Below are 26,363 nucleotides of genomic sequence, written 5' to 3'. Positions count from 1 at the left end.
ACCCGGAAAGCGCTGATTGATAAATGGATGATCCCCAAAGTTGACGTATTTCGCGCGAGCGTAAACCTTGTTGTACATGCGCACTGGGACTCCAGCTGCGGCGAAAGCAGGAAGGAAGAACTGGATTTCAAAATAAAACCTCTCACCAACCACAAACTCACATCCACCGTTAGGTCAAATACAAAACTATGAAAACGAGTCATTTTCTTAGCCTGATGTTATTCTCACGTATTTCTGTGCGACCAGCACAAAAAGTGATGGAAATTCATGTTGACCACACGTAATACGTGTAGCTTAGATGTGCATTGCTGCATTGCACAAACATAATTTAAGTGCGTCCCAATATGGAATTACATATCTGCCATATATTGAAAGGGTGTAAAGACAACTAAGTGGGCGTATTTAGGAACTGAGTGAGTGAACCTTACAACCGCGCTGGAGCAATGCTAACTGAACAGTGATCTTGCGAGGTCAATTCCTTTTTGCGCGCTCACCTGTACTTACGCTCAGTGTTAAGGGGGCGTTTTTGTCACTTGTGGCGCAGGAACCTTTCTGTTTGATCTGATTGGCCAAAATTTGCATGTCTTATCTGCGAGGCAGAGGGCGGGACTTTCCTTTTTCAGTGCAGGGGGGGTTAACAGGCGGCTCTTGAGCTGCGTGTGGCTCTCTGCCTTTTATCATATTTTCTATATACAGTACTTTCACAACCATATGGTGAAAGTCTTACATTTTCTCTAAAATGTACAGAGCGGCCCTAATGCGTTGTTGTGTGACTTCGGTAAAGAGGATCTAGGAGAGAACAGCATGAGACAGTAGGGAGAGAGGAGAGGACGTGAAAGAAGACCCCCCCCCCCCCCCCATAGTACAAAGGAGCAGATATGTGAATAATGCAGAACAACCTCGTTTGGGAAACCCTGGAAATGCAAAGAGACACGATTATGAAGCACAGTTTAAACTGCAAGCTACCAGCTACGCGGAGGAACACGGGAATCAAGCAGCTGCAGTTCGGTTAAATTAGATCTTCACAGATTCAGACTTCCTGCTTCAATAACTCTTCTGATAAACGTTCAAATGTGTCAGCAAGTATCTCAATCCTTTTGTATTAACACAGAGAGTGAACTACAAAAGCATTTTTAAAGAAAAAAAAGATCGTTTTTTTGCCTTTTAATCAGAATTGTTCGTTTCAAGCTGTTTATGCAAACAGAGCAGCGAGCCAGCTGCCAGGGGACCGTCAACAAAGTGCAACCTCTGTGAAACACCATTCTGTAAAAATCAGTAGTAAACTTTTAAAAAGTGAATAAATGTCTATATTTATATGAACTGGTAATGAAGAGTCGTCAGCATAGTCATCTTACATTATTATTATTATTATACTAAATTTTGTTAGAAAGTCAACCTCTATTTTATTGCTTATAGTTTTTAAAATTTAATAGAGATATGAATCATAACATAAATGCACAAAGAACATACTAATGAACTAAGGAAGATACTAAAGGAGTGAAACGGAGGTTAAATGATTATGTTCACAAATGTTAGCAGGTTTAATTCAGTTTAATTTTTAATGGTTTGGACATTTACATTTAAGGCACAGTGTTTTGTTTTTTTCTGTAGCCCTTTTTGAGTTTCTTATCAGGATCGCTTCAGTATCAGATGTCAAATATTCAGTCTGTATAAAATTGAATAGACCAACTTTTTTTGAAGTGAAATTAATTTTATTTGAGATCCATTGGCCTCTGTGAATGAATGTGTAGTAACAAGTGATTAGGCTACTATGTTGGTTGAGGCATTTTTCCCAACTGAGTAAAAAAACTAAAACAAAGCTGTTATTTTTCTTTTATGTTACTGGTCCGGCCCACTTGAGATCAGATGGGCTGAATGTGGCCCCCGTACCAAAATGAGTTTGACACCCCTGGGCTACAACAACAAACACAGTTGTTATTAAATAATATTTTAAATCAATCTATATACAATAAATGTCTTGAAAAATATGAAGTTTATGGATACCTTCAATATTCTTCATTTAGCCATTATTTAAATTTAGGCCTAATTGACATGTAAGACTATTGTTTTAGCATTTAGTAGACCTTCCCTTTACAGTTTTTCATTCAGAAACTCTTTTTTCCCATCGGACTGATGAGCTTTGTCAGCAGCCCCTGAACAATGTTTGTCAGTGTCCATCAGGTTGGCTGGAACAATAGTCTGTCAATTCCTTTCCTTTGGTTTTTGAATTGTATCAATCTATTGACAATAGCAAGTACACACACATAAATTTATTTCAGATTAGATGACCTTATTTATCCCCCGATGGGGAAATTCATTTATCTGTGGCAGCAACATACATGAATAACATCAAAAAAGGACATCAAAAATGACATTCATATTAAATAAATAAATATTAAATAAATACAGCTGTGAAAGTGTAAAAAACATATGATCCACTGCAAACATGTGATCAACTGTAAAAAAACATGTAAAACTTTTTTTTTAAACGCAAATATAAGTAAGTAATAAAGTACACACCAAACAAACAACCGTTTAGGAACAAATAAAATTGAAAACAGCAACAACTGCAACAAAAGTAAATGAATAAATGAGTGAAAGAAAGAAAAAACAATCATAGGACCGTGGAGTGTCACTGTAACACGGTGTTGTACAGTCTGATGGCTGTGGGGAGGAATGACCTGTAGTAGCTCCTTCTCGCACTGTTGGGGCAACTGTCTCATGCTGCAGGAGCCGGTCAGCGCCTCTACAGTTTGGTGCAGGGGGTGGGAGGGGGTATCCATGATGCCAACATCCTCCTGTTCGCCACCTCCTCCATGGACTCTAGTGTGTAGCCAAGGACAGAGCTGGCCTTCCTAACCAGTTTAAGCCTCCTCCTGTCTCTGCCTGCTCTCCCCCCCGCCCAGCACGCGGGGCCACTGAGCACTGAGGCCACCACAGTGTCATAAAAGGTCCTGAGCAGCCTCCTGCACACGCCAAACTACCTCAGTCTCCTCGGCAGTTGAAGGCGACTCTGACCCTTCCTGTACAGAGCATCCGTGTTATTGGACCAGTACAGTCTGTTATTCAGGTGAACACCCAAGTATTTAACCCTTGTGCTATTCTATGACCCCAACCTTCCATTGACGTGTTATCCTTACAATGACAAAGGTGGATAAAGGTGGAGAGGATTTCATGTAATTCATGGACACCAGTGAAGATCACAAATCACTGAAGAAAAAAGGTTCAGCGCATCGTCTAGTGGGGTCGAGATGACCCAACTCCCAATGTTAAAGTGCCTAGGATAGCACAAGGGTTACATGTGTCCACAAAGTCAATGTCTGAAACCTGGATGATCACTGGTTAGTGTGGTGTAGGGGCAGTGTTTTTCAACCAGTGTGCCGCGGGAGATGGCCAAGTGTGCCATGGGAAATTGCCCTCATTAACTGATCTAACAACATTTCCCATCTCCAGGATATTAGCTCTGTGTTCATCCAAACAGGCCCTGATAAAACACTGAGTAGTTAGGAATATGAAAGATCGTAAAATACTTTTTTCTTTGTGTTTATTTGATTCTATTAAAGACACTTTGATAAGACTGACGGTACCGCGATTCAGTTGTAGCGTCAGCTGTTTTCTGAAAAATGTCCCACCCCTTAAATTGTCTCCGCCAATCATTCTGGGAGGCTTAATCACACGTCATCAGTCTGACCAATCAGAAATGGTTAAAGTCTTCACTTCCTTCTTCTGATTCTGTTGATAAAGTCAAACAAAAATAATAAATTTCCAACAAAAATACCAGCTAAAGCTCGTCTTTAGCGGTGTACCTTTCCACAGAATCCCGTGTCAGACTGTGGAACAAGTAAACAAAACAATGAAGCTCAGCTTGTCTTTCTGCTATCGGCGGATTTTTGCACTACATCTCCTATGATGCATTGGGTTAAAGTGACAGCGTCTCGGCGCACAATGAGTCTCTCCTCTTAACGTCTTGAAAAAACAAGGAACGCTCGCCGTTCTCCTTCTCGTTTTCAGCGTCATGATGTCCTCCCCCCTTTTTTTTCGGATTGATGATTCCCCTTCTTCTCGTGTTGGGGTACCCGTCTCCCTGCGTCTGTCCCTCCTTTTTTCGGCTGTTCAACCGGTGGTGTCCCGGCTCCCGGTGCGTATCTGCAGAGGGAGCGTCCTGCAGTTTTCGGGTAGTCAGTGGCGTTCGATTGGGAGATGTATGGGGCTTCTTGAGTGCCGTGATCGCCGGAATCTCTTGGTGAGCGGCGTGCTGCCATCTTTTGTGCTTCTGTGTTGAGGTTTTTCCAAGTTGGGGCTCTTCCTGGTTCCTGCTCGACCCTGTCATCGGTGACGTCACGCCCCTAAGGACCCTCGGACTTGTAGTTCTTTTTTGTTAAAAGTACCTGGTGCGTTTTCTTAAAAACCTGGTTCGGTTTCTGCTGTGTGGGCTTCATTCAGTGCTGGCTTTGTTGTGGTGGCTCTTTGTTTTTGTTTAATTTCTGTTAAAGCTGTGTACATTTAATAGTTTAACCTGCATTTTGGATTGGTCAGTCTATGGGCCTGTCTCATCTGTGGCCATTTTACTTATCGTTGGTCTCTTTATGCGGCATCTGTGGCTCCTTTTCTCATTTTAATTTGCATGGTCCGAAGACAGTGTTCCTCGTGTCATCACGACTGCATGCTCACATGTCTGGTTCTGCTCCATCGTTTCTCCCTTGGGGCTGGCTGGTTGTGGACAGCCACCCCCGCTCTGTGTTCCCCAGCCCTAGCCTTCAGGGAACTAACTTCAGTCCATTGTGAATGTATAAGTTTTGTACGTGGCCCTGTCTTCTCAACCTAACAGATTTTTGTTATTTTCTCTCTGGCTGGTTTAAGGATTTATGGCTGGTTTGTGGGGGCTTTATGATGGGCTCTTTCCAGGGCCCCATTTTTTTCCGTTTTTTTGAGTCAGCCCTAAGGTGGCCACTCGGATGTTTTTATGTTTGACACGATTATGTGAGAACTGTCGACGCCTGGGTTTATCCATGTTGGGCATCAGCGGCCTAATTCCTCGTGATTCCGGTTTTTGTTTTTGAACTTCGGCTGACCTTGCCATCTCTATGATTTATTCCACCGGACGCAGTGCATGGCTGGGGAGAATGATTTTTTTGATGTTCTCATTGTTCTGCCTCTCCATCCCCCCCAGTGGCGTCTTCTGGCTTAGGTGGGGCTCGAAGTGTTATGTATCAGTTAACCTTTCAGCTGTCATATCAGCCATGTTTTTTTACTTCATTTCTCGGATGCCCTGTGTTGGACTTGGTGTAATCCTATGGGCTTCCCTTTTTTTTGCATCTTCTTGATGTTTTCTCGGTGTTCTATTTTCCTCCTTGTCACCGGTCTTTTGCGACTCCGTAGTCGTGACTCGTTTTCGAATCTAGGTTTCTGCTTTATTTAAGTAAGACATATGGTCTTCCACCCATCTGGATTTATTTCTGCCGTGGATCTCTGGTTTATTGATGCATGCCTCTCTGCCACTATCCCTCGCGTTTGTGCAGCACATTGTTTATTGGATCTTTGGTGGTATAAATAAGATTTTGTCGCTGTTGGGCCACCTGAATTTTGCTATGTGCATTATTCCCAATGGTCATCTGTCATCTTGTTTTCTTGTTCTGGGTAGTTCAGTCCTGGACCTCCTTGTTCCTGTTGTTCTGGATGTTTCTGTATTGCTTTTCTGGTCTCTAATTCTCGATGTTTGGAGTGGTTTTGTTATGAGGGTGACTGTTTCAGGTCTTCGGTCTCCCTCCACTCGTTTTCTGAGGCTCCACCTCCGTTGGTTTTGGGGAAAAAATTTATGAAGACTGGTTTATGAATGTCCGGCTGCCGGAAATTTAGGTCGTTAACCCAAATCCACAGCTCTGATGGTCCATTCAAGGATCATGTGGTTCTGAGAGAATTCAGCCGTGGAGATTATTACAAAGACTGTTTTTTAAGTAGTGCGACGATAAATAGGCATATGTTTGACATGGGTTAGTGTTAAATAACTTTACATTACGAGCTAATTTTATCCTGGCTGTAGAAACTATATCACTGACGCTCTCTAGCTTCAGTTGCAAGAGTAAAAAATTTGTGTCGCAAGCCAGTCCTCAGTCTGCCCTAGTTTCAAGCAGATGACACTCGACTAAGAGTATCTTCATTTTAGAGACTAGTTGTCATCCGCCTCTAAAATGCATGAGGTCCAGCCCAGCTAAAATATCATCAAAACCTACGATCCCTCATCGACCTAATTTGTTCTTCAGTTGCAGTGTCCAGATACCCCTTGCCAATTAATGGTCAAATTACCTGTGCTCTTGTTGTCCACCTATTTGAGAACCACTGATATCAAGTACAAAGCATCAAATCCAGCCGAGCTGCCGTCCATTGCTATGTGAGATGTCAACCTTCCTCATCTACGAATCGCCTTGGTCCTTGGATACCCTTCTTTTCGCCTGCTCCTCGATGGCCTTCTGAAGGTGCGTCCCTCCGGAAATGACAAAGATTACTTCTCTTACCATTGGTGCATATGAATTTTTTTTTGTTTTTTGTTTTTTTGGTGTTAAGATTACGTGCAGGTTCTATATTTCACTGTTGATTCTTTGTTGGAATCCGTGGTTCTGGTGGTTTTCTATAGTGCGATGAATACACAAATAGGATCTTCTCCTTAAACTCAATACTTGATTTCACTTTCTCAGATTTGTTCTTTAAAAGCACTCTTATTCCCTTTATCTCAAGCATTCTAAAAACTGATCAGTTTCTAAGTTGTTCATATATTCATTGCCAAGACTGATACTGCTTTTGTCTTTATCTATGCATCGCTTCCTTAGCCTGCGACCCCCTACTCCCCGGTCAGCACTTCAGTTTCCGGCGGATGTCATCGTTGCCCCTGCACTTCTTGTTCTGGTGCCACAACGACGACTGCACTCCAGGTACCTATTTCTGCACTGAAAGTGAAGGGGAATGTATGTAAATTCTTGGATATGAATGTTTGAAAAGTATATTTGCCAGGTGAAAGCCTTAAATTTAGGATGTTCTTAAGTTTGTATTATAGTATGCAATGGAGCTTGAATTTGGACGTTTCTTAAGCTCGTATTGTATGCCAGATGGAAGCATCGAAATTATGGCCGTCAAGCTCGTTCTTAATTCTTAGACGGAAGCTTCGAATTAATGGATGTTACTAAGCTCGTATAATTATGCCAGATGGAAGAAAAGTTTATGGCCGTTACGCTCATTCGTAGTACTTCGATGGAAGCATCGAATTAATGGATGTTACTTAAGCATGGCATAGTATGCCAGTGGAAGCATCTGATTGGATGTTAAGTTAGTGTCATCTTGCAGGTTGGTTCATGGCGGTTCAAATTATAGTTCCCTACAGCGTTTTGTGGACATGGGCTCCACGTTCATTTTTATTGGCTCTTTTCTCTTCTATCTAGATAGTGTGTTCTCTTTGTGGCGCTGTACTCGAACGGGAGCGGCCCAACGGTCAAAGGTGCCAGGTCACACACAGCAGATCCACTAGATAGCATGTTCCTTTCGTGGCGCTGTACTCGAACGGGAGCGGCCCAACGGTCAAAGGTGCCGGGTCACACATAGCAGATCCACTAGATAGCATGTTCCTTTCGTGGCGCTGTACTCGAACGGGAGCGGCCCAACGGTCAAAGGTGCCGGGTCACACATAGCAGATCCACTAGATAGCATGTTCCTTTCGTGGCGCTGTACTCGAACGGGAGTGGCCCAGCAATCAAAGGTGCCGGGTCACACACAGCAGTCATACTTGTAAGTCTGAATATGGAATGCAGCCGAAACACACTTGATTTTATTACACACTGATTATACATTTACATTTTCTTCATCCTTGATGATCTTTGGTGTTGGGGGTAGTTATTACCCAAAAGTTTTATGAAAAAAAATCATTTTTACTGCATGAGTTGCCTGACTGAAATGAGCGACCTTGGTCGCCTTTCAGGCAGACTGCTCTAGCAGTGTTTTACTCGGTTACTCCCGGGCGGTTCAGTTAATCAACTCACCTGTCCAGCGTCCTATTTAAGTCCAGGTGTGCAGTTGTTCATTCTCTTCCTTTACCGCAAGCGCTGCGTTCGTCGCCCCACCCTCCTCCCCGGCTTCCACCTGTGAGCTCCGGTAGGGGTAGTTATTACCCAAAAGTTTTATGGAAATTGTATCTCATGGAATTGTACTGAGCCTTATGCCAAATGAAAAGAATTTGAATGCCTTAAAGAATGTGAATGCCAAAACTAAAAGAAGGTGAAAATAAATAATTTACTGCATGAGTTGTCTGTCTGAAATGAAGATGTCCGTTTAGGTCTTGCATGTAAGTATGAAACATTTGACTGGTTTTCACGCCAAATGCATTTATTCTCCAACACAGCGTCATCTGAATTTATTTCATGGCATTGCATTCAAACACTTCATAAGAGTAAACCACCACATGGATTTTTTTAAACCAGGTGATTCAACACCTTATTACCATCCACACAGTAGATCTAAAGCTGCTGTTATGAAACCAAAGTGACATTATGGATGGCTTCAGAACATTACAGGTTAGAGATTCAATTAGTAGTCACTAAAACCTGGAATGAACTCCCAGAAGCCACCAGGACTCTGACATCAGCAAGTCTATTCAAAAGAACATTCTTTGAAAGACAGATCCAGTAGTAGTCACTGACATTGTTTCAAACTTCCCCTCATCCAGTTTCTTCTTGAACTGTTTGCAATTGTTTAATTTTTCTGTTTTTGTCTCCTTATGTGTGTCAGATGTCATGAGTTATTTGTTCTGCAGAGCAGGAACCTGCTGAAAACCAGTTTTTAAACAGAGTCAGGCCCGATTGTTTTTCATCTTTTCCTGTTGAATGTATGAATGAATAAAAAAATGAATGAATTAATGAACGCTTTACAGGTTTTCAAAGACCAGAAACACAAGCCGACTGGTCAGGTGTGCAGCTCCTGTGTCTTTGTGAAGAGATGCGTTTAGCCAGTGACTCCACCAGTCAAACCACTGCCAAGTTCTGCTGATCAGATTCAAATTGACACTCTGGCAGAGACCTTCTCCAAAGCACAAGACCTGACCCACCCCAGTCTGCTAGGATATGCTAACCAGCAAAAATGCGAAACCCCTCAGAGCCTCGGTATCATTCACTTCAAAGGTGGATGCTAGGATTACTCCCTTAAAAACATAGATCAGCATATCTCATTAGGACTTTTCTGGTTAAATAATTATTAAATAAACAAACAGTTTTTCAATCCCAAATAGAAAATAAAAAGTGTAGCTTCTCATTTCAATGAAATACATAGATTTTTCTCATGTCAGGAATGAGATGCTGTACTTTTGCTTCAGTCTAAAGACTTTCTGTGTAAACATGCTGTGCAGAAGATGTGTAGCTTTATTCCAATTACCGTATGTTAGACTTTCCATTTACATTCACAGCACACATTCTAACCCAGGAGGTCTGACACTTAAGGGTTCTAGAGCCACATGCTGCTCTTTTACCCCTCCACTGAGGCTATCTGGTTGGAGTAAAATGCAAAGTTTTGGGTTGAAAAAGTTGAAGCACAGTGCACATCACAAGTCAAACTAAAATATCTTGACAATTTTCTGTGCCCAGAAAATCATTTAAAGGTTAGCAAGCACAACCAGAATTAAACCATGCAGGATTATAAGATAGATTTTCTATTTTTGAACAAACGCAATGATTTAAGGTGCGCCTGATGGTTAAAAAATACAGTAAGGGTCAATCATTAGCTCTGATTTAATTTAGGTTTGTTAAGATTTATGAATTTCTGGCAGAGATGCACTACAAAAAGTAAAATAAACTGCTGGGTCATGATCAGGGAGAAACTGACCCCAACGGCTCTTTAACTGTTGAAGGTTGCAGACCTTATTGAAAAGCTGTGGTCCAGATTTTGTATTAGGTTGGTTCACAGCTAATCCCAAAAGTATTTTATCTGATGCTCCTGCTTAATTTCACTATTCATATTCATATTTATGGTTAAGTGTATTTAAAATGAATGTTTTGTGTTATTTAACATCAAAACGGACTGCCCTTTTTAGTTGAACCATTCACCACCTGCTCCAGTGATCACACTATCCCCTACATTTTTTTAAATTTTATATTTTGTCTTGCATATATTAAATATTTGCCTCTGACTTTAATTTATAAACCAAAGCAGCCATAAAAAACTGGTCTTTTGTTGGGAACCTTTACAAGTCTTTTTGTTTCCCAGGTTGAGTAAATCACACAAAAGCCTGGTCTGGAAAAGACAAACATGACTTATAAAGGGAAATAGATGCGCTGCAGATACAATGAACTGATTTCCCTATAGTCAGTGAGCAGAGGCGGAGAAACTGCAGGCTACAAGACTCAGGAAGTTAACAGGGGAAGTTTAGTGGTTTTTTGCGTCATCATTTTATGCTGCTACTTGTGTGCTGATGCAGAGTGAAGGTAGGAACGCTGACATTTACCCTAAAACTCTTTTGTTTTCTGGTCTTTGCTTACCTAAACTCTTTTTTGTACATGTGGCCGGACATGGAGAGCCGCTGTTTAAAGAGAGAGCGGTGGCAGGTGGCAGGAAGATGGAGAAGATGGGGGGGGGAGGCTTTCAATGTCTGCCTGAGCTTGTAGGTTCAAGCTTCACTTCCGCTGCAAAAGAACAGGGCCGCGGTGACTGTGACATAAGGGCAGGGAGGACCAACCGGGCCCCTAATTCATACTTTCAGCAGCGAGGGCTGAGATTGGACGCTTTGGACAGTCCAGTCTCAAAGAGGCTTGGTGTCGTAAAGCTGAGGGATCACTCAGGGGCCCGATTTAGTGAGTAACAGAAGTGCAGAAGCAAGGGTGTGGCCTTTCATTTGAAAATAAATGGAGTGCGTTAGGGGGAAGTGCAGAGCCACCAATGCAGACTAAAGATCGTTTCATTGTTGGGGTGGATGGATGACAAGCTGTCAGCAACATGAAGCGGTCGACTCCACCAAGAAACCTTCGTTGTTTCTGCTTTTGCAGGGGGCAGGCTAATCTGAAACATGCTCCAGCACTCCAGCAGTAGCATGCAACGCAGCTCACAGAGGAAACAGACGCTACCTTCCAGCATGCACTGAGGCAAAGGAAGCCAGAGAACAGCCGCACCAAAAGTCTGAAATGTGCAGCGGCTTCACACGTTTCTCCCTAAACTAACTGAGCTGCCGTCTGTCCTGCAAAGACATTCAAAGACCCTGCTGATCACAAGCAGGCAGAGCAGCGCCGGCCGGCTTGGATGTGAGGTGGAAGCTGCAGAGATGCGGAGAGTTCGAAGAAAAGGGGCCAACAAAGAGAAGGTGTTTGGATGTGATCTGCTGGAGTATCTGACCACCTCCTGTCAGGAGAGTAAGTGGAAGACTCACTGAACGCACAAACGCCTCACTTCCCAAACATGACCTCATGGATTCGGCTCTTACATGACCAAACTTCAGCTCGTGATCTCAAACTGCAAGCTCGACTGCACTACAAATGTTGATATGTTGGTATTCATTGGTGATTCCACATAATGTTGGTTAATTTTCTATCACTTTGTCTTTCTACAGTCCTCTGAGCTTTTTTGTTTGTAGAACTTTTTTCTCTTCATTTTGACACAAATATTGTGAAGAGCAGCCTTAAAAACAGAGTTCTGACACTTATATATGTGAACACAGCTAGTTATGTAGAGGTTTATCGAGTTTAATTTAGCAAGTCTTATTCTACACTGTTAAAAGAGGTCACTTAAAAATAGGAAAAGAACACTAAACTTAAGAAGAAAATCACGTAAAAGTAGTACAATTATCTGCCCACGCAGCATTTCATGACTCATTGTCCGAGGTTTGACATATTTGTGTATCGATATCTGTCAGGAACTGGTGGTGTAGGACCCAAAATGCAGGAGACTGAGCTTGGTGGCAGAAACTGAAACATCTAATTAACAAACTTTAAAACCCCAGTGAAAAGAGTGACGAAGCAGAAGAACCAAAAACCAGACGCTTCAGTACTCGGAGGGTAAATGACAGAAATGAAAACAGCCGTGGATGATCTGGAGTGATCGATAGTGGAACAACTCAGAACTTTACAAGAACCGAGGAAATCAAAATGACAAACAAGTCCAAGAGCACAATCCTCACAGATGTCTATTTCTGTGTCTCTTCTTTAGTTTTAGTTTTCCTTTTATTGCTTGAGACAAACCTTTTCCAAATCCAAACCCAAATAAAAGAGAACAAATCTAAAAACAAAGAGATCTACACAAAAAAAGAGTAAAAAAGCTAAAAAAGCTAATATTTTAGAATGACTTCAAACCGTATGTAGTACAGCCCAATAATATGTATTTTTCGCTAGTTCCAACCAATGGTCTGTATGTTTCGTGTTTTTATGGACCTAATAGTAGTTCATTTTGATTACAGTGACTAAAAACTAGTGTAACAAATGAAAATGACTCATTTTAGAACAAAATGTGAGCAAAATGTGAATCTTAGTAGAAGTTGAACCATTTTTATAAATCATCATACAATCTGAAACTAGCACTTAGTCTTAGAACATAAATGTACATTTTGTTTCCAAAATAATGACGTTAAATGCCAGTCTAACCTGTCAACATGTATTGATTTGATTTTTAAAATAACAACCTAAGACCTGGTAAAATATCCTAAATGTCTAAAACAGGTTTTTATCTTTGCAAGGATCAAACAGTTTGCAGTGTGGTTTTGTGAACACATTTTATTCGATTTTGTAAGTTTAAGTTCATGAATCTTTGCATCAAACCCGCTCAGTATAGTTGAAAAATAAGCAACACAAAAGTGGGATGTTGCCCTTTATAATTGTAAAGGTTTCATACCAGTTAAAAGGTAAAGTAATTTGCTGAGTCATGCCCACAGTTCCCCTGGTGCTGCGATGCTGCAGTGAGTTTGTTGAGGAGCACGGGGTCGTGGATGGAATCTACAGGTTGTCTGGAGTGTCGTCCAACATCCAGAAACTCAGGTGAGGTTGTGTGTTTGCAGCTGTGTGCTGCCTTGGTCTATAAAGCAGAGTTTGAGTCTGAAGGGAAATTGTGCCTCCGTGAAACCAGGAGCGAGTTCGAGAGCGACGGCAGTCCGGACCTGAACAAAGATTTATACCTGCAGGACATCCACTGTGTCAGCTCCTTGTGCAAGGCTTACTTCAGAGAACTGCCCAACCCGCTGCTCACCTACCAGCTGTATGACAAGTTCGCTGTGAGTACTGCAGAGCATGATGCCTGAAAACCTACAAAGAAGGTTACATGTGGGAAATCCACAGAAACACGTCTACATCCACTATCTGATGTCATACAAGCAGCTGCTTTTACTGACTCTTGTGCTTCTGCAGGAGGCCGTGGCCATTCAGTTAGAGGAGGAGAGGCTGGTGAAGATCAGAGATGTGCTGACAGAACTTCCAGCTCCACATTATAGGTACAGTCGGTCCTCTGCTTCACATTTATGTAATCTTTAACCGACAGAAAAACCTCTATTTAGCATCAATGCACTCATGCTGTTTGACCCACTCCAACGAAAAGGTTTTTGGTGTTTTCAAAATGTTCTTGTAGCATTTTCTCATGATGGAGGACATATATAAAAGAATTTCAGATTGAAACTGTGTTTCTGAGTAACCCGCCATTTGAAAAAACGTACATTTGTGACAGATCTAATGAAATGGGCGGGTGGAAGTCTCCCTGCTCCGCTCTATTCTAATGCATCCGCTTGCAGATAAATGAATGGGTTTGTTCGAAAGGGGCCCAAGTCCAAGAGGATGGTTTCTCCAGGAAATGATTTGAATTGCATAGCCTAGAGGGAGGCTACACCAAATGATTAATACTTTACCCAGATTTAGCACCAGTTCATAGCTTACAAATGCTATAATATGAAGCACCTCACTTTTATCATTTCAGAGGACTAGCAAACTAAAGTCTCTGGACTTGGGCCCTTCTTGAATTAAACAGGGGCGCTGCCATATTGGATAAGTAGTGCTGCCAAATATGGGATAAAGCAAAACCCATGCAAGAGAGGCCCAAGTCCAGGAATTTTGCACATTATGCATTTTAAATGGCAAGCATGGTCAATACATTATAATGGACTTGGGACTTTCATGCACATAATCAAATAGCTTTACCCTTGAAGACCATGCAACAGATAATATCTTTATTTTGAAAAATTGTCGACTTGAGCCCCTTTTGAACTAACCGATTCAATTAGATCCATTAATGTCTTTGTTTTCCTCGTCTTAACTGGAATCTGGATCAAAACTGTTCGGCTGGACTGCTCACCATTTTTGTTGCACTGCTAATGTTAGCTTGGGGTTGTGAGGGGCTGTAAGATAACGGGAGAGAGTGTAAAGAAAGGGAATGATGGGATATCAGTGGAGGCTTACTTCTGTGCCAGCAGTCCCGCCCACAACTCTCTAATGAACCCATGCTCTATGCAGAAAATATGTCTTAAAAAATGACAGTTTTTAAAATAAATTTTGGTTGAAAGCGGCGTAATAATAAATAAAAGACAATTGGAAATGCTTTTACAACAGATAAAAATATAGTTGGAGTGGGATTTTAAACAGTGAAACAATGCTTGTGCTTTAATTGGAAATTTACATCATGAAAAACAAGGACTGAGATGGGATTCGTCTTTAAAGTTATTTTTCCTACTTTCTTGACAAACCTGGAAGATGTCAATGTTTTTTTTCCAATTTATATGTAAAAGTCCAGATTTTTGTATTTAAATACCACACCATTGAACTTGTGTACAGAAAAATGTAAATATTTGTCAAACTTTTGCCAGATTTGCTCTGAAGCAGACAAATTATTGCCTGTTTTAATTTTGTCTATAACTCTTTATCAAAACCTAAATTCCTCATATATTATTGGAGATTAGATAGAAAACTGTTTGAGGCTACATCTGAGATTTGATTCAACAGATTTTTCAAAATAAAGTGTGACACTGCGACATTATGGGTTAATTCTCATTAAAGTACAGTTACAAATAAGTATATGCCCCTTCGTAATAAAAATTAAGTAAAAATGTGTACATTATATTTTTATACATAAAAACCTTTATTTTTATGGAAAGAATTTTTATGATCAAAGGTTTGAAATTCTGTTGAATATTTTCAGGAGTTACTAGCTAAGAAACATTTGTCTCAATCATAATGCTTCTTTTCTACTATTCTGAAATGTAATTGAAATTAATCCGTCTTCAGTGGACAAATACCCATATATTTATTTGGAAAATAGAGGCTTTTATGAGTAATCTTGTGTATTTTCCTCACTAAGTTTTATGTACTGTGAGGAAACCCTATTTTTATTAATATTTTGCCATTTAGTTGTCTTTTTTATTGTTTTATTTTTATGTATGGAAATTTGTTTTATAATATGTGTTCAAAACTGTGTGCTATATAGAAATAATATTATCAGAATATTGTGTAAAAGTAACAGACAAAAGAGCAGATTGTTGGGATTTCTGTTTAAAATTTAAAAGGTGATGATTGTGTCCCGCAGAACTCTGGAGTATCTGATGCGTCATCTGGTCCGAATGGCCTCGTATTCTGCAGAGACTAACATGCATGCTCGAAACCTGGCCATCGTCTGGGCTCCCAATCTGCTCAGGTGTGCTGCTGTCCCACACTGGAAAAGGCTGGAAGACAATTTAATTATGCAATATTTAGAAGAACAAAACATCCTGATTTAACTGTTGAAATTCCAACAATTGCTTCTGTTTCTTGAACAAATGTTTCTTTTGTTTCTATTTTTGCTCCTTCGTTCATTCTGTTCTTGTTTCTCAGTCATCATTCATCCATTCCTCCCTCCTGTCATGTAACATCCATTTATTTTTTCATTCCTTCCAACAACCATCTCAAAATGAATCATGTTAAGATCCAAGGACATCGAGGCTTCTGGGTTCAATGGCACAGCGGCCTTCATGGAAGTCAGGGTGCAGTCCATCGTGGTGGAGTTCATCCTCACTCATGTCCCTCAGCTGTTTCCTGGAGAAGGTCAGAACTCAAGCACACACACACACACACACACACATGGAGATTTACTCCAGCCTCACTGCTTTCCTCGTGTTCAGGTGCTTCAGGTGAAAGGAGGAAGTCCCTCCCCTCTCCGTCTGCAATGTACAGTCAGGACATGCTGTTCCAGAAGGCCAGCCACATTCAGCCTTCAGCAAACTTTGGAAACATCAGTCCAGGAGATGGTCCTCTTCCCATCAGACCCTATCATGCTATCATCGAAGGCACAGACAAGTGAGGAAAATGTTTCATCTTCTATACCAGGTTCTGCTGTGGCAGCTCCGGAACCACATGTGGCTCTTTTACCCCTCTGTGAAGTAACTGTGAAATACAATGCAGTAAAAAAAAGGCAACGTAAACTAACTTCAACTAAAGGACTGTAGCTGTATTTCTCCAACCATCCTTTAAGCAGTTCAGCTTCATAGTTTACCAAAGTCCTGCCAAAACAGATTTTTTAACGCTGTGTATCACAAAAACTCTCTTTGAGGTCAGTGAGCACAACCAGTATCCATACTTTAGGCCCACTGGATTATAAAGCAGATTTTCTATTGATTTTGAATTTTTTCTTACATTTTGATCAAATTCATGCTCATCCTTATGCTTCAAAAAATGCAGTAAAGGTCACTTAATTAGCTCTGATTTAATCTATGTTGTTAGATTTATGAATTTTTGGCCAAGATGAACCACAAACTGTAAATTAAACTTGAATTCCTGCTGACATCACACTACCTGCTACTCATTTGCTGCATTGATCCTAAGTCACACAAGGTGTCTTTTATTTTGAAAAGAAGTCATGTGAACCTCTGTTGAAAGTATAAACTATCAAATATTTTTCCCTTATATTAATGCTAAAAAAACAGTTGTTGATTTATATTTATCATAATAGTAACAAGACAAGAAATATGAATCTGTCTTATTTTCTAAAGGATAAAATAAGCCTTTATGGCTCCTGTTGGGTTGTAGTCAGTAAGGAATTGACCTGAATGACTTCTTAAGTAAGGTTTGAGATCCCTGTATGATACTATTTCATAAATATATTTAAAAAACTGATTTGTGGAAAAAACATTTCTTGGCACGAGTTTAATTTTGCATAAGAACTATGTGCTTCACAAATACTTGTGCTTTCCAGGAGAAAAGGATCCCTGAAAGGCAGGAAGTGGATGTCCATCTTTAACATTGGAGGACGATTTCAAGAGACACGGAAAAAGCACAAAAGCTCCACTAAGGGTGAGAGATCTCATGCATTTCTGCTCGTGTTTCCTAAACTGTGTTACTGGAAAGTGAATCGAACCAACTTTCTTAGACTGTTAAGTGAAAATGAAGAACTTTTTAAGTAAAGGTTCATCTGCACAAGTTTAAGACCTTGAACTAAGTCGGTTTAAAAAGTTTTCTTCTGACAAACATTTGTAAAATGCGCTTGCAGAAAAGGAGAAGGTGGTTTTAAGACCTGCCAGGAGCATGGACTCACTCAGCACCCCAGCATATCCAAATGAAGGTACAGTTTTAAAGTCAAGAAAAATAATATTTTTTCAGGTCATTTTAAAAGTAAAGAGTCTTTTTGTGGAAGAATATTTTTGGATGTCATTGTTTTGAAACGTCATGCCAATACTGGAATGTTTAATGCACCTTATTTATGTTGGTGAAATCACAGGAAATCAACTTTTAGAAAAGCTAGAAAAAGACAATTTTGTTTATTTGTGAGAAATCCTCTACACTGCTGACTTATTATGGGATGCTGAACAGCTGCTTTATATCTAGGCTTTTATGGTTCTGATGCTACGTTCACACCTGGGATGTGACGGGTGTTCTAGGCACGTTCTTGAATGCACTTTCAGCATACGATGTTCACACTGGACAAGCAGGGAGTCGGGTCTTCGTGGTTTTCTTTTCTACTGTCTAGTACATTAGAAAAACTGCAGTTTGAAGAGTATTGGTGTGAAATATGGAAGCGGTGGGAAATCTCGTAAATCGTGCTCCAGGCTTTTTCTTTCACAGCTCTATTCCAATATTTGAAAGACCCGGTGTCACATAGTTCCATTCAGGGACAAAGAAACAATTATTAAGTTCTCCTTTATGATCATTTTAGCAGACGTTCATGTGTCACTAGTATTGAGTCCCCTATTGGTCAAAGTTCAACTGGTTTAACTTGCAACGTGGATTCAATTGATACACGTTTTGTATGTAGAACTCAAAAACGGTCAAAGAAACTTGCGTAGCGACTCATGAACGCGAGAGTTGAAGCCCGGAGCATGCACTGACATGCGTTCACATCTACTTTTTTTTATTGGAAGTGGTCACCTGAACGCATATGTTAACGTAGCATTACACGTTCCTGCACACAATTGTGTTGCATTTGATTGTTGCACTCATAAAACTTCACTTTGTGGCTTAAAGTTTAGATTGAAAGTAAGTTTTTTTTTAGGATAATTCAGAAAACTGGAACATTACTTTTAACAGGAAAACATGTTTGTTCCTTCCCAGAAAGGAACAGAAATGGCAAAACAAGAGTGTTAATCAACAAGATTCAACTGGTTTTGTCCAAGTTCTGATCTGATTCTGATGTTTCAGGGTCCAGGCGTTCTGGCCAGCGACCGCCGTCCAACATCATTACTCCCATCCTCCCTCCTTCCTCCCAGTCTGTCTCAAACATTGCACCAGCTGCCGGTGGGATGGGTGGTAGTGAATATGCCGTGACCTACCGCAGAGGAACAGGTTTAGTCAGCGGTGGTGCTGGTACCATGGGTACCTACACAGCTATTGACCCAGAGGGTTTGGGTCTACCGAGCAGTGAGGTTGTCCAGGCCAGATCGCCGGGTCTGAGCAGTAAAGTTGGACGTAGAGCAGCCATGCACATCACAGGCCCCACCACTGTTACTGTGCCATTACACATCACCTCTAACCTGGCTTTAGGGGTTCTGCAAGGAGCAGGGAGTGACAGACTCATCCACCGAGGGAAAGAGAAGGACTTAGGTGATAAAGTAGAAGGCAAGGAGGAAGGAGACAAGCTAGAATCAAAGGAACAAAGAGGAACAAAGAGTATATCTGAGGGAAGCAGAGAAGTTGAGGAAATGCAGGAAAGTCAGAGCGCGACACCACAGGGGCATGAAGGGGATAATAGCAGTGGTAGTGGAGTCAAAAGAGGAGGAGACAAGGAGGTGAAGAGTTTAGCCAAGCAGGAGCCGACGATGGACGATCAAGGAGCTTCCAGAGAACAACGAACTAAAAGCTTTAACTCCAGAACAAGCAACTCAGTTGGAGACCAAGAAGATGGCAGCGAATACATCGGTAACACTCCAAAAATGAAACACGTTTAAGGATAAATATTTACCATCTATATTAGCAAACACTATGTCAATTGTTTTTTTATATGTGGTTTCTGATGAATTAATGATGGGATGTCACAAACCGTTCAACTCCTAAGGGGTAAAGGACAAGCTTTTACACAAACAAAAACCTTTTATTATTATTTATTACATTTAATAGATCGCTTTTGTTTTAAACTATCCTGTTTAGATTTTCTGGTTTGAAAAAAAAAACTCTTAAAAAAACCACTAAAGGTACATTTACCTAAGGTTAGCATCTCTTTTGAACTGTATTTTGTTTGAGATTCTTTATTCTCTTTTCCTTTCAGATGGTTCTGGCATCATTTGTAGAAATAAACTAGGTCAGAGAAAACAAAGAGGAACTCTGTTGTAGAAAAATGACAGGAAATAGTCCCACTCTGATCATTTTTTGATCTATTTTCAAAGCATTCCCAGTGGTCTTTTAATTATGATTGTGCTGTTTTTTTGTTGCCAAAATCAAAAAACATTTCATTTTCTAGAACATAGCTTCTGCAGAGCAGCAAACCTTTATTTACAGTTACATGCTTTCCCGCTAGCTTACAGCCCAAAACAACCCCAACCTAAAATGGTGATCAATATCAGAGCTATCCAGCCGTACAGTTTAGATCCAGATTCCAGCTCAGATGAGGAAAACAAAGACATTCATGGATCTATTTGTCTGACAGTGGATGGGGCAGAGCAGAGCTTGTGGCATGCCGATTGTAGCAGCTATTTAACACCTACCAGCTTTTTTTTTTAAACAGCAGTTTTATATTTGCTCCTGATACACAACAATTTGAATAAAGAAACGTTCAGAAATACAGTTTTGATATTAATTTTCTTCATACATGTCCTCCATCATCAGAAAAATGTTACAAGAACATTTTAAAATCACCAAAAATACCATTTTGATTGGAGACGGTCTTTACATACAATAGGTTATAATGTCTATGAAGACTCTCATTCATCCAGGGTGATTCCATCATAGTAGTAGGTCTAGGGGCTGTCATCTGGACTTAGTTTTAAAGTTAGAAGACGTTTCACCTCTTTTCCAAGAGGCTTTGTCAATTCTGAAGTCCAGATGACAGCCCCTAATCCTACTACTGTGATAGGTTATAATGTAAAAGCATGTAATTATCTTCTGCTTATATACTATATATACTTTAAATCTGATAATTACCAAAGTTGCCTTTTGCCTTTAAAGGTCTTTTAGTGTAGTGTCACTGTTCTCTGTTGATAAAAAGAAAACAAAAAATACCTGTTTTGCCTGAATGAACTTGAGAAGTAAAAGTAATTAAATCAAGTGATGTGCATCAATAATTGTGAAAATGTTCATTTCTTGGCAGACATGAAAGGACCGGGGAAGCTGGAGGACGGGTCTGGACACGATGGGGTGTTTGATGCCTCTGACATCCTGAACTCCACAGAAGGGGAGGGCTCCGACATTGAGCTGTCTGGTTATGTTCAAGATAACTTTGATTTTCTGGACCACATGGACTGTAGCGTCCTAGACCACATGGACTCCAGCACCCCCTATCAGGTAGGAATTCTTCTCCATGAGATGCGGTTTAAAGTTTTGTCAAAGTCTGACCGTCTACATTTGAGACTTCCAGAGGACTTGAGGTAAGTTTGATGAACAGGAAATAAAAGGTGCGACGGGGGTCTTGGTGTGGGCATGGCTGGGCACTCTCCCTCCTTCTTTTTACATTCCATCATCCATTTTAGAAGAACTTAAACACTCACCTGAGCACAGGTGTTTGCTCACCTAGTTTGCGTGATTAAATGAAATATTTCACACTAGTTGGTTTGAAGGCATAAGTGTGCGTGTGTGAACATTGTTTGTATTGTGTACATGTTGACATGTGGACATTTTTAGAGCCAACAGGTGTGTTGATAACATTTGAGTGTGTGTGTGGACAGGCCCCGCCCTTAAAACTTGTATTACATCTGAACCTCACTGTAATGATTATAACCATCCAGAAACTTGTTGCTTTATGCTGCTTCGTTGTTTTGCCCCCCCCTTTAAGCCCTCCTATACCCCCCCCTAACATCCCCCTTTCTTCTTCCCTCCATTCCCTTTCAGTCCGCTCCAACACAAAGATTTTCCAATATGATTAAAATGAATAAAGTTTGTCCTCGATTACAAAAGGGGTTTATTCAGACATACCTCTGGCTTGTCAGAAGATTCATAACCCCTGTTGTTAAAGTAAAATATGTCCAACACAAGAGGCCTTCAGCTCTCATCTGTTTGCCCAGCTGTTGGACAGGACAAGTTAGAAAAAAACAGAAATATAGGAAAAAAAATTTCACGTTGTGTTCCCCTTTACCTTTCAGGTAAATGAGTTCTCTGTTGAGCCTCCTGGACACTCTGAGGATGAGTATGAGATGATGGAGCAAGCTCAGTCTTCCCAGGAGGCCGCCACGCCCGTTCATGACCTGAACCCCAACAGTGGGGCAGAGCTGAAGCCACACAGACCGCTCAGCCTCGACCTGCACAGTCGACACACTAAATCCCTCAGCCTGCCCCACATCACCCCGCCCATCCACAGACAGCCGGAGTCCAGCTCTGAAGAGGAGGTGTCTGTAGAGGAAGACAGTCATGATGAAGATTACAGCAGTGGGGAAGATGAGAGCATGTTTGTTCAAAGCCTTCCAGCAGATTTCCTTCTGTCGACTTTATCTGGGCTTGAACTAGACGTGGAGGAACCCAAATGTTCCCAACCTGACCAGAGTCAGGTACGGGAGGTACCGAGCTCTGAGGAAAAACACTGCCCGCCACCCAGCCCGGACCTTCCCCCAAACAAAGAAACATTAACCAGCGATGAAGAGCCGGAAGAAGGGGTTGAAGAGGAAGACAAAGATGAACCAGAAGAGACAGAAGATCAAAGGATGGAAATGGAAAACAAAATAGAAAGGTGAGAAATTTTTACAATTTTACATAAAATGAACTCAATTTATGTCTTTTTCCCACCTTTAAATCGTGTACATTTCTCATTTAATCTTCATGTATAATTTAGTTCTTTAATACCTGACCCAAAAAACAGAAATAGCAACTCTTATAAATATTGTAATTTTTTGACTATAAGTCCGGAGCATCTAAAAAATGCTTCAGAAAGAAAAAACAGTCATATATAAGTCATTCTGTATTAGTCGCAATTTTGGGAGCAATTTATTAAATAAAACACAAGAACGAATATTTTGTCTTGAAAGGCAAATCATAATAACAGAACAGAAGATAAAAGGCTACTAGACTGAATACTTGCATACTTCTCTACTGAAAAACTCTGATGCCTACTTAGCTTCATTAAAAAAGGAGGAATCTAGTATGTTAGTGCGACATATGAACAAATATTTAGATATTATAGCATAAAGAACAAGACAACTAAACTCTTCATATCACTTCAAATCACTAAATCCCCTGAATTCTTCATCCTCTGTGTCACTCTGGAACAATCCCGCCAAACCCGGCGTGAGACTGAGCAGCGCTTCTTCTTCCGTGTTGCTGCCAGTAGCAAATAGTGATACACACATCTACAGCGCCCTCTAGCGGTCGTTGCTGTTTATTTAAATAAAATATCACAAATAGGTCAGTATAAAACTACGGACACACTTGGCTAAACATGGGTTGTTGAACGTGCATCAGCCCATTGCTTTCACACTGGACAAGCAAGGAGGGGCTTATTCTTCTTCTCCTTTTTCTACTGTTTACTAGCGCATATCTGCCACCTACAGTTGGAAGATGATTGTGCAAAATTTCAAAGCGGTGCAAATCTGGTGAATCTTGCTCTAGGGTTTTTCTTTCCCAGCTCTATTCCGATACATGAAAGACTTGGTGTTAATTCCATCCGGGCAAAGACCAGAATGATCAATTCCTGCTCCACGATTGATTTTCAAATGGTTGGCACTACTATGAATAAATGGGGACGTCATCCATATGTCACTTCCAAATCTGAGTCCCTGATTGGTCAAGATGATTCAACTTTCAACATATGTTCAAAAGAAATGCATTTTGTGAATAGAAACTTTTTAGTTTTAAGCAATTAGGCAAATATTTTACTCCTGAGAAAACCCCAGCTTAAAAGGTATGAAAGTTGTACAATTTTAGGTCAACTGTTTTTTTTCTCAGTTGGTGGTCTAATAATGAACTGAAACCATGTTTCTGCTATTTTAAACCAATATTTCAAATGCTTAGTGTTGATAAAGTAAATTATCTTCTTTTAATTCATAACTGTGATCATAAGGGGTGTTTTGCTAGCAGTACTAAGTAGAAAAAGGGGCCAGTTTGCAATCTATGATCGGCCATGTTTCTGGAAGTGATCTGTAGAAACCTGCTATCACAAATTCTGATGAAAAAGCCTGAGTAATTCTCAAACAGTGAGTCACTGAAGCCTGGCATGAAATAAGAGCGGGCATCTAAACGCAGCAGAATACGTGATTCAGGAAGCAAGTACAGGATAGAAAGAAACTAAAGTACACAAGGAAACCACAATGAATGAAAGCACCAAAAACACAAATAAAAATGTCAGAAGCTGCACTAAAATAAAGATCTAAATGTTACAGTTTGTTCCACAGAACATTATTTCCCTCCAGCAACACAATGAAAACTCATTTTTGTTCAATAAAAACCTTTGGTATGAATATTTTAAACCACAATTTGAAAAGAAGAATACTTTAGGCTTAAAAATGTTCACAAATCACATAAGACTAAAAGAGAGTTTTAAATTAGAACTGTTCCTCCATTTTAGCGGTTTAGCATCAGCCTAGCCCTGGTTTTAATCTCTTTTAAATTGGTTTAAATGCTTTATTTTATTTTATTTTTATGTTTTTACAATGTTTTAATTTGCTTTTATGCTTTTTATTTTATTCTATTTATGTCTTTACGATGCTTAATTTGGTTTTATGCTTTTAATACTTGAATGTTTTGCTCTCCATGTGTACAGCACTTTGGACCTCCTTGCCTGGTGGTGGAAGGTCCTTTATGATTAAATAAATGATGATGATGATGATAAAAAGTGATAAATCAATGTAGACATTTTGTTTGATCCTTCCTGTCTAAACTGAAGATGTCTGTTTCCTCTTTCTTAATGCAGCAAAGAAGCAGAAGAGCACCTGAGTGTCACGAGAGATGCTCAAAGCCAAAAACCTCAGACTTCAGAGACTTTGACGGCTCACTGTGTGGAGTTTCCATCAAGCGAAAATGAGGATGAGTCAAACCCTGCAGCTGAAACACCGAACGAGGACAATGATGACATTTCTCCCATTGACTCATTACCTGAAGTGCCTCTTTGTATCCCACAACCAGAAACTGTTTCTCCAGAGAAGGTCAGAGAAACTTTAGTGAGTCCAAAAGAACCTCCTGGGGGCGATGCCCCAAAAGGTGAAGATGAATGTCAACAATCTGATTTGGAAATGACAGAAAGCACCGAAAACGCGTGTCAAGACTCAATTATTAATGAGCAGGAGAGTGAAACGTGGCGGGAAAATCATGACCTTTGGAATGACCTTGAGGATGTTGTATGTGAGGTGATAGAGGAGAGGGAAAAAGAACAGTCTGAGGCTGAAGCCACTCACGTCATGAAAGAGGAGACGGAGGACGAGCAGACAGGAAGTGGTTCAGAAGAGAAATGTGCAAAAGCCGATGAAGCTGAAAAAAACAAGTCTGAGGTTAGAGAAGAATCGGAGGGAGAAACTGTGAAGATGCCAGAAGGAGAGTTCACAAACTCATCAGCAGGTAAAGCAGAAAAAGCAAACCAAGAGACTTGTGGATCGACTGAAGAAGATGGAGATCATAACAGAGAAACAGATAAAGAGCAGAAAGACAAAGAGCTGGATGATGAGCAAAGCATAACGCAGCAAAGTGAGGATAAACCACCTTCAATGCCCAAATTCAGGCCAAAAGACAGCAACGACTCTGGAATGGATGAAATCAGCATCCGAGGCGTTGGGAGGAAGCTGGTAGTGTCCAAACAGCCCAAAGTTTATCAAGCCAAAGCTGTGCCTGTGGTGCCTCCTAAGCCTCAGCACTGCAAAATCACCGCCTTGACCCTCCGTCAGCAGCAGCAGCAGCAGCAGCAGCACCAGAAAGAGAGGCTGGAGGCTGACAAAGGCAAAGACGGCCTGCTGAGGGTCCAGCCAGAGCCAGACAAGGAGGCGAGAGATGTTGCAGAGGAGAGCCTGGAGAGACAGGAGAGGCAGTTGACCCTCAGGGAGAGAAGGAGAGATGGGGCTGAAGGTGTCATGAGAGACAGCAGTAGTAGAAACAGTCCCCTCAGCCTGTGTTTTGATGAGGCCGTTGCCATGGCAACATTGAGGAGAGAAAAAGAGCGTGCGCGCGAAGGAGAGGCCGATGTAGACAGACTGGGAAAGTAAAAAATACATCATAAAGATCTTATTTGTAAGTACAGTTGATTTAAAGCATTTTTTTTACTTGTTGGATACATTAAAAGTCTGATTTTATGTTGAATGATGATTCCACCTAAGTGGCATCAAGAAGGTTCTGTCGAATGCAACTAAAGATGAGAATCTGCTGTGGACGAAGGCGATCTGCACAGACGAGCTCCAAAGATTTTTTCCTAAGGTTTTGTTCTTAAAACTTGACAACAAGTTTAAAGCATAAAGTGACTACTTAAAATAAGTATATGCTCTGCACCAGGATGATAAATCCAAAGAAATAACTTTACAAAACAAAAAAATAAACTTTTATAGCAGTCTTCTCTTTAAAAACCCCAAAATCTTTTGAAAAGTCCCTTCTCTCTGTTAGCACTAGATATCTGATCTTGTAATTTGTAATTACTGGTGTCAAAGTGTTTGTACATAAACACCTTAAAACACGAGCAGGTGGTTTGAAGTTGATGTTTAGTTTTTTTGTGAAGTGATCCAGGTTGGTGTTTTAAAAAATGTGAATAAAATATTTTTCAAAGATTCAGGATGTCTCTTTTTGTTCTGTTCTATTTAGCCCTTGTGCTATCCTATGACCCCACCCTTACATTGACGTGTTCTCCCTTCCATGACAAAGGTG

The 26,363-nt window shown here is 40.6% G+C and overlaps 1 protein-coding gene across 3 annotated transcripts; it reads left to right on the top strand.

Moving 5' to 3' along the window:
* The first annotated feature begins 5,922 nt into the window (after positions 1-5,922).
* arhgap30 (Rho GTPase activating protein 30) lies at positions 5,923-26,270 on the top strand. Of its 3 annotated transcripts, XM_020710664.2 has the most exons (15): positions 5,923-6,473; positions 6,825-6,926; positions 11,013-11,372; positions 12,884-12,986; positions 13,075-13,219; positions 13,353-13,435; positions 15,511-15,618; positions 15,886-16,004; positions 16,082-16,256; positions 17,152-17,249; positions 17,446-17,517; positions 18,591-19,307; positions 20,692-20,885; positions 21,680-22,260; positions 24,436-26,270. In XM_020710664.2, the coding sequence occupies exons 3-15, from the start codon at positions 11,285-11,287 to the stop codon at positions 25,712-25,714; spliced, it is 3,762 nt and encodes a 1,253-aa protein (XP_020566323.1). In that variant the 5' UTR covers positions 5,923-6,473; positions 6,825-6,926; positions 11,013-11,284; the 3' UTR covers positions 25,715-26,270. The 3 variants fall into 3 exon arrangements, with proteins under 3 accessions (XP_020566323.1, XP_020566324.1, XP_011484314.1); XM_020710665.2 differs by lacking the exon at positions 5,923-6,473 and having other exon boundaries at positions 6,592-6,926; XM_011486012.3 differs by lacking the exons at positions 5,923-6,473; positions 6,825-6,926 and adding an exon at positions 10,386-10,454.
* Positions 26,271-26,363: the final 93 nt, after the last annotated feature.

The sequence above is a fragment of the Oryzias latipes genome, chromosome 17 (genome assembly GCF_002234675.1).
Source record: "Oryzias latipes chromosome 17, ASM223467v1".
Taxonomy (NCBI): domain Eukaryota; kingdom Metazoa; phylum Chordata; class Actinopteri; order Beloniformes; family Adrianichthyidae; genus Oryzias; species Oryzias latipes.
Note: the sequence above shows the minus strand (reverse complement) of the source record. Positions and strands in the feature narration are given on the sequence as shown.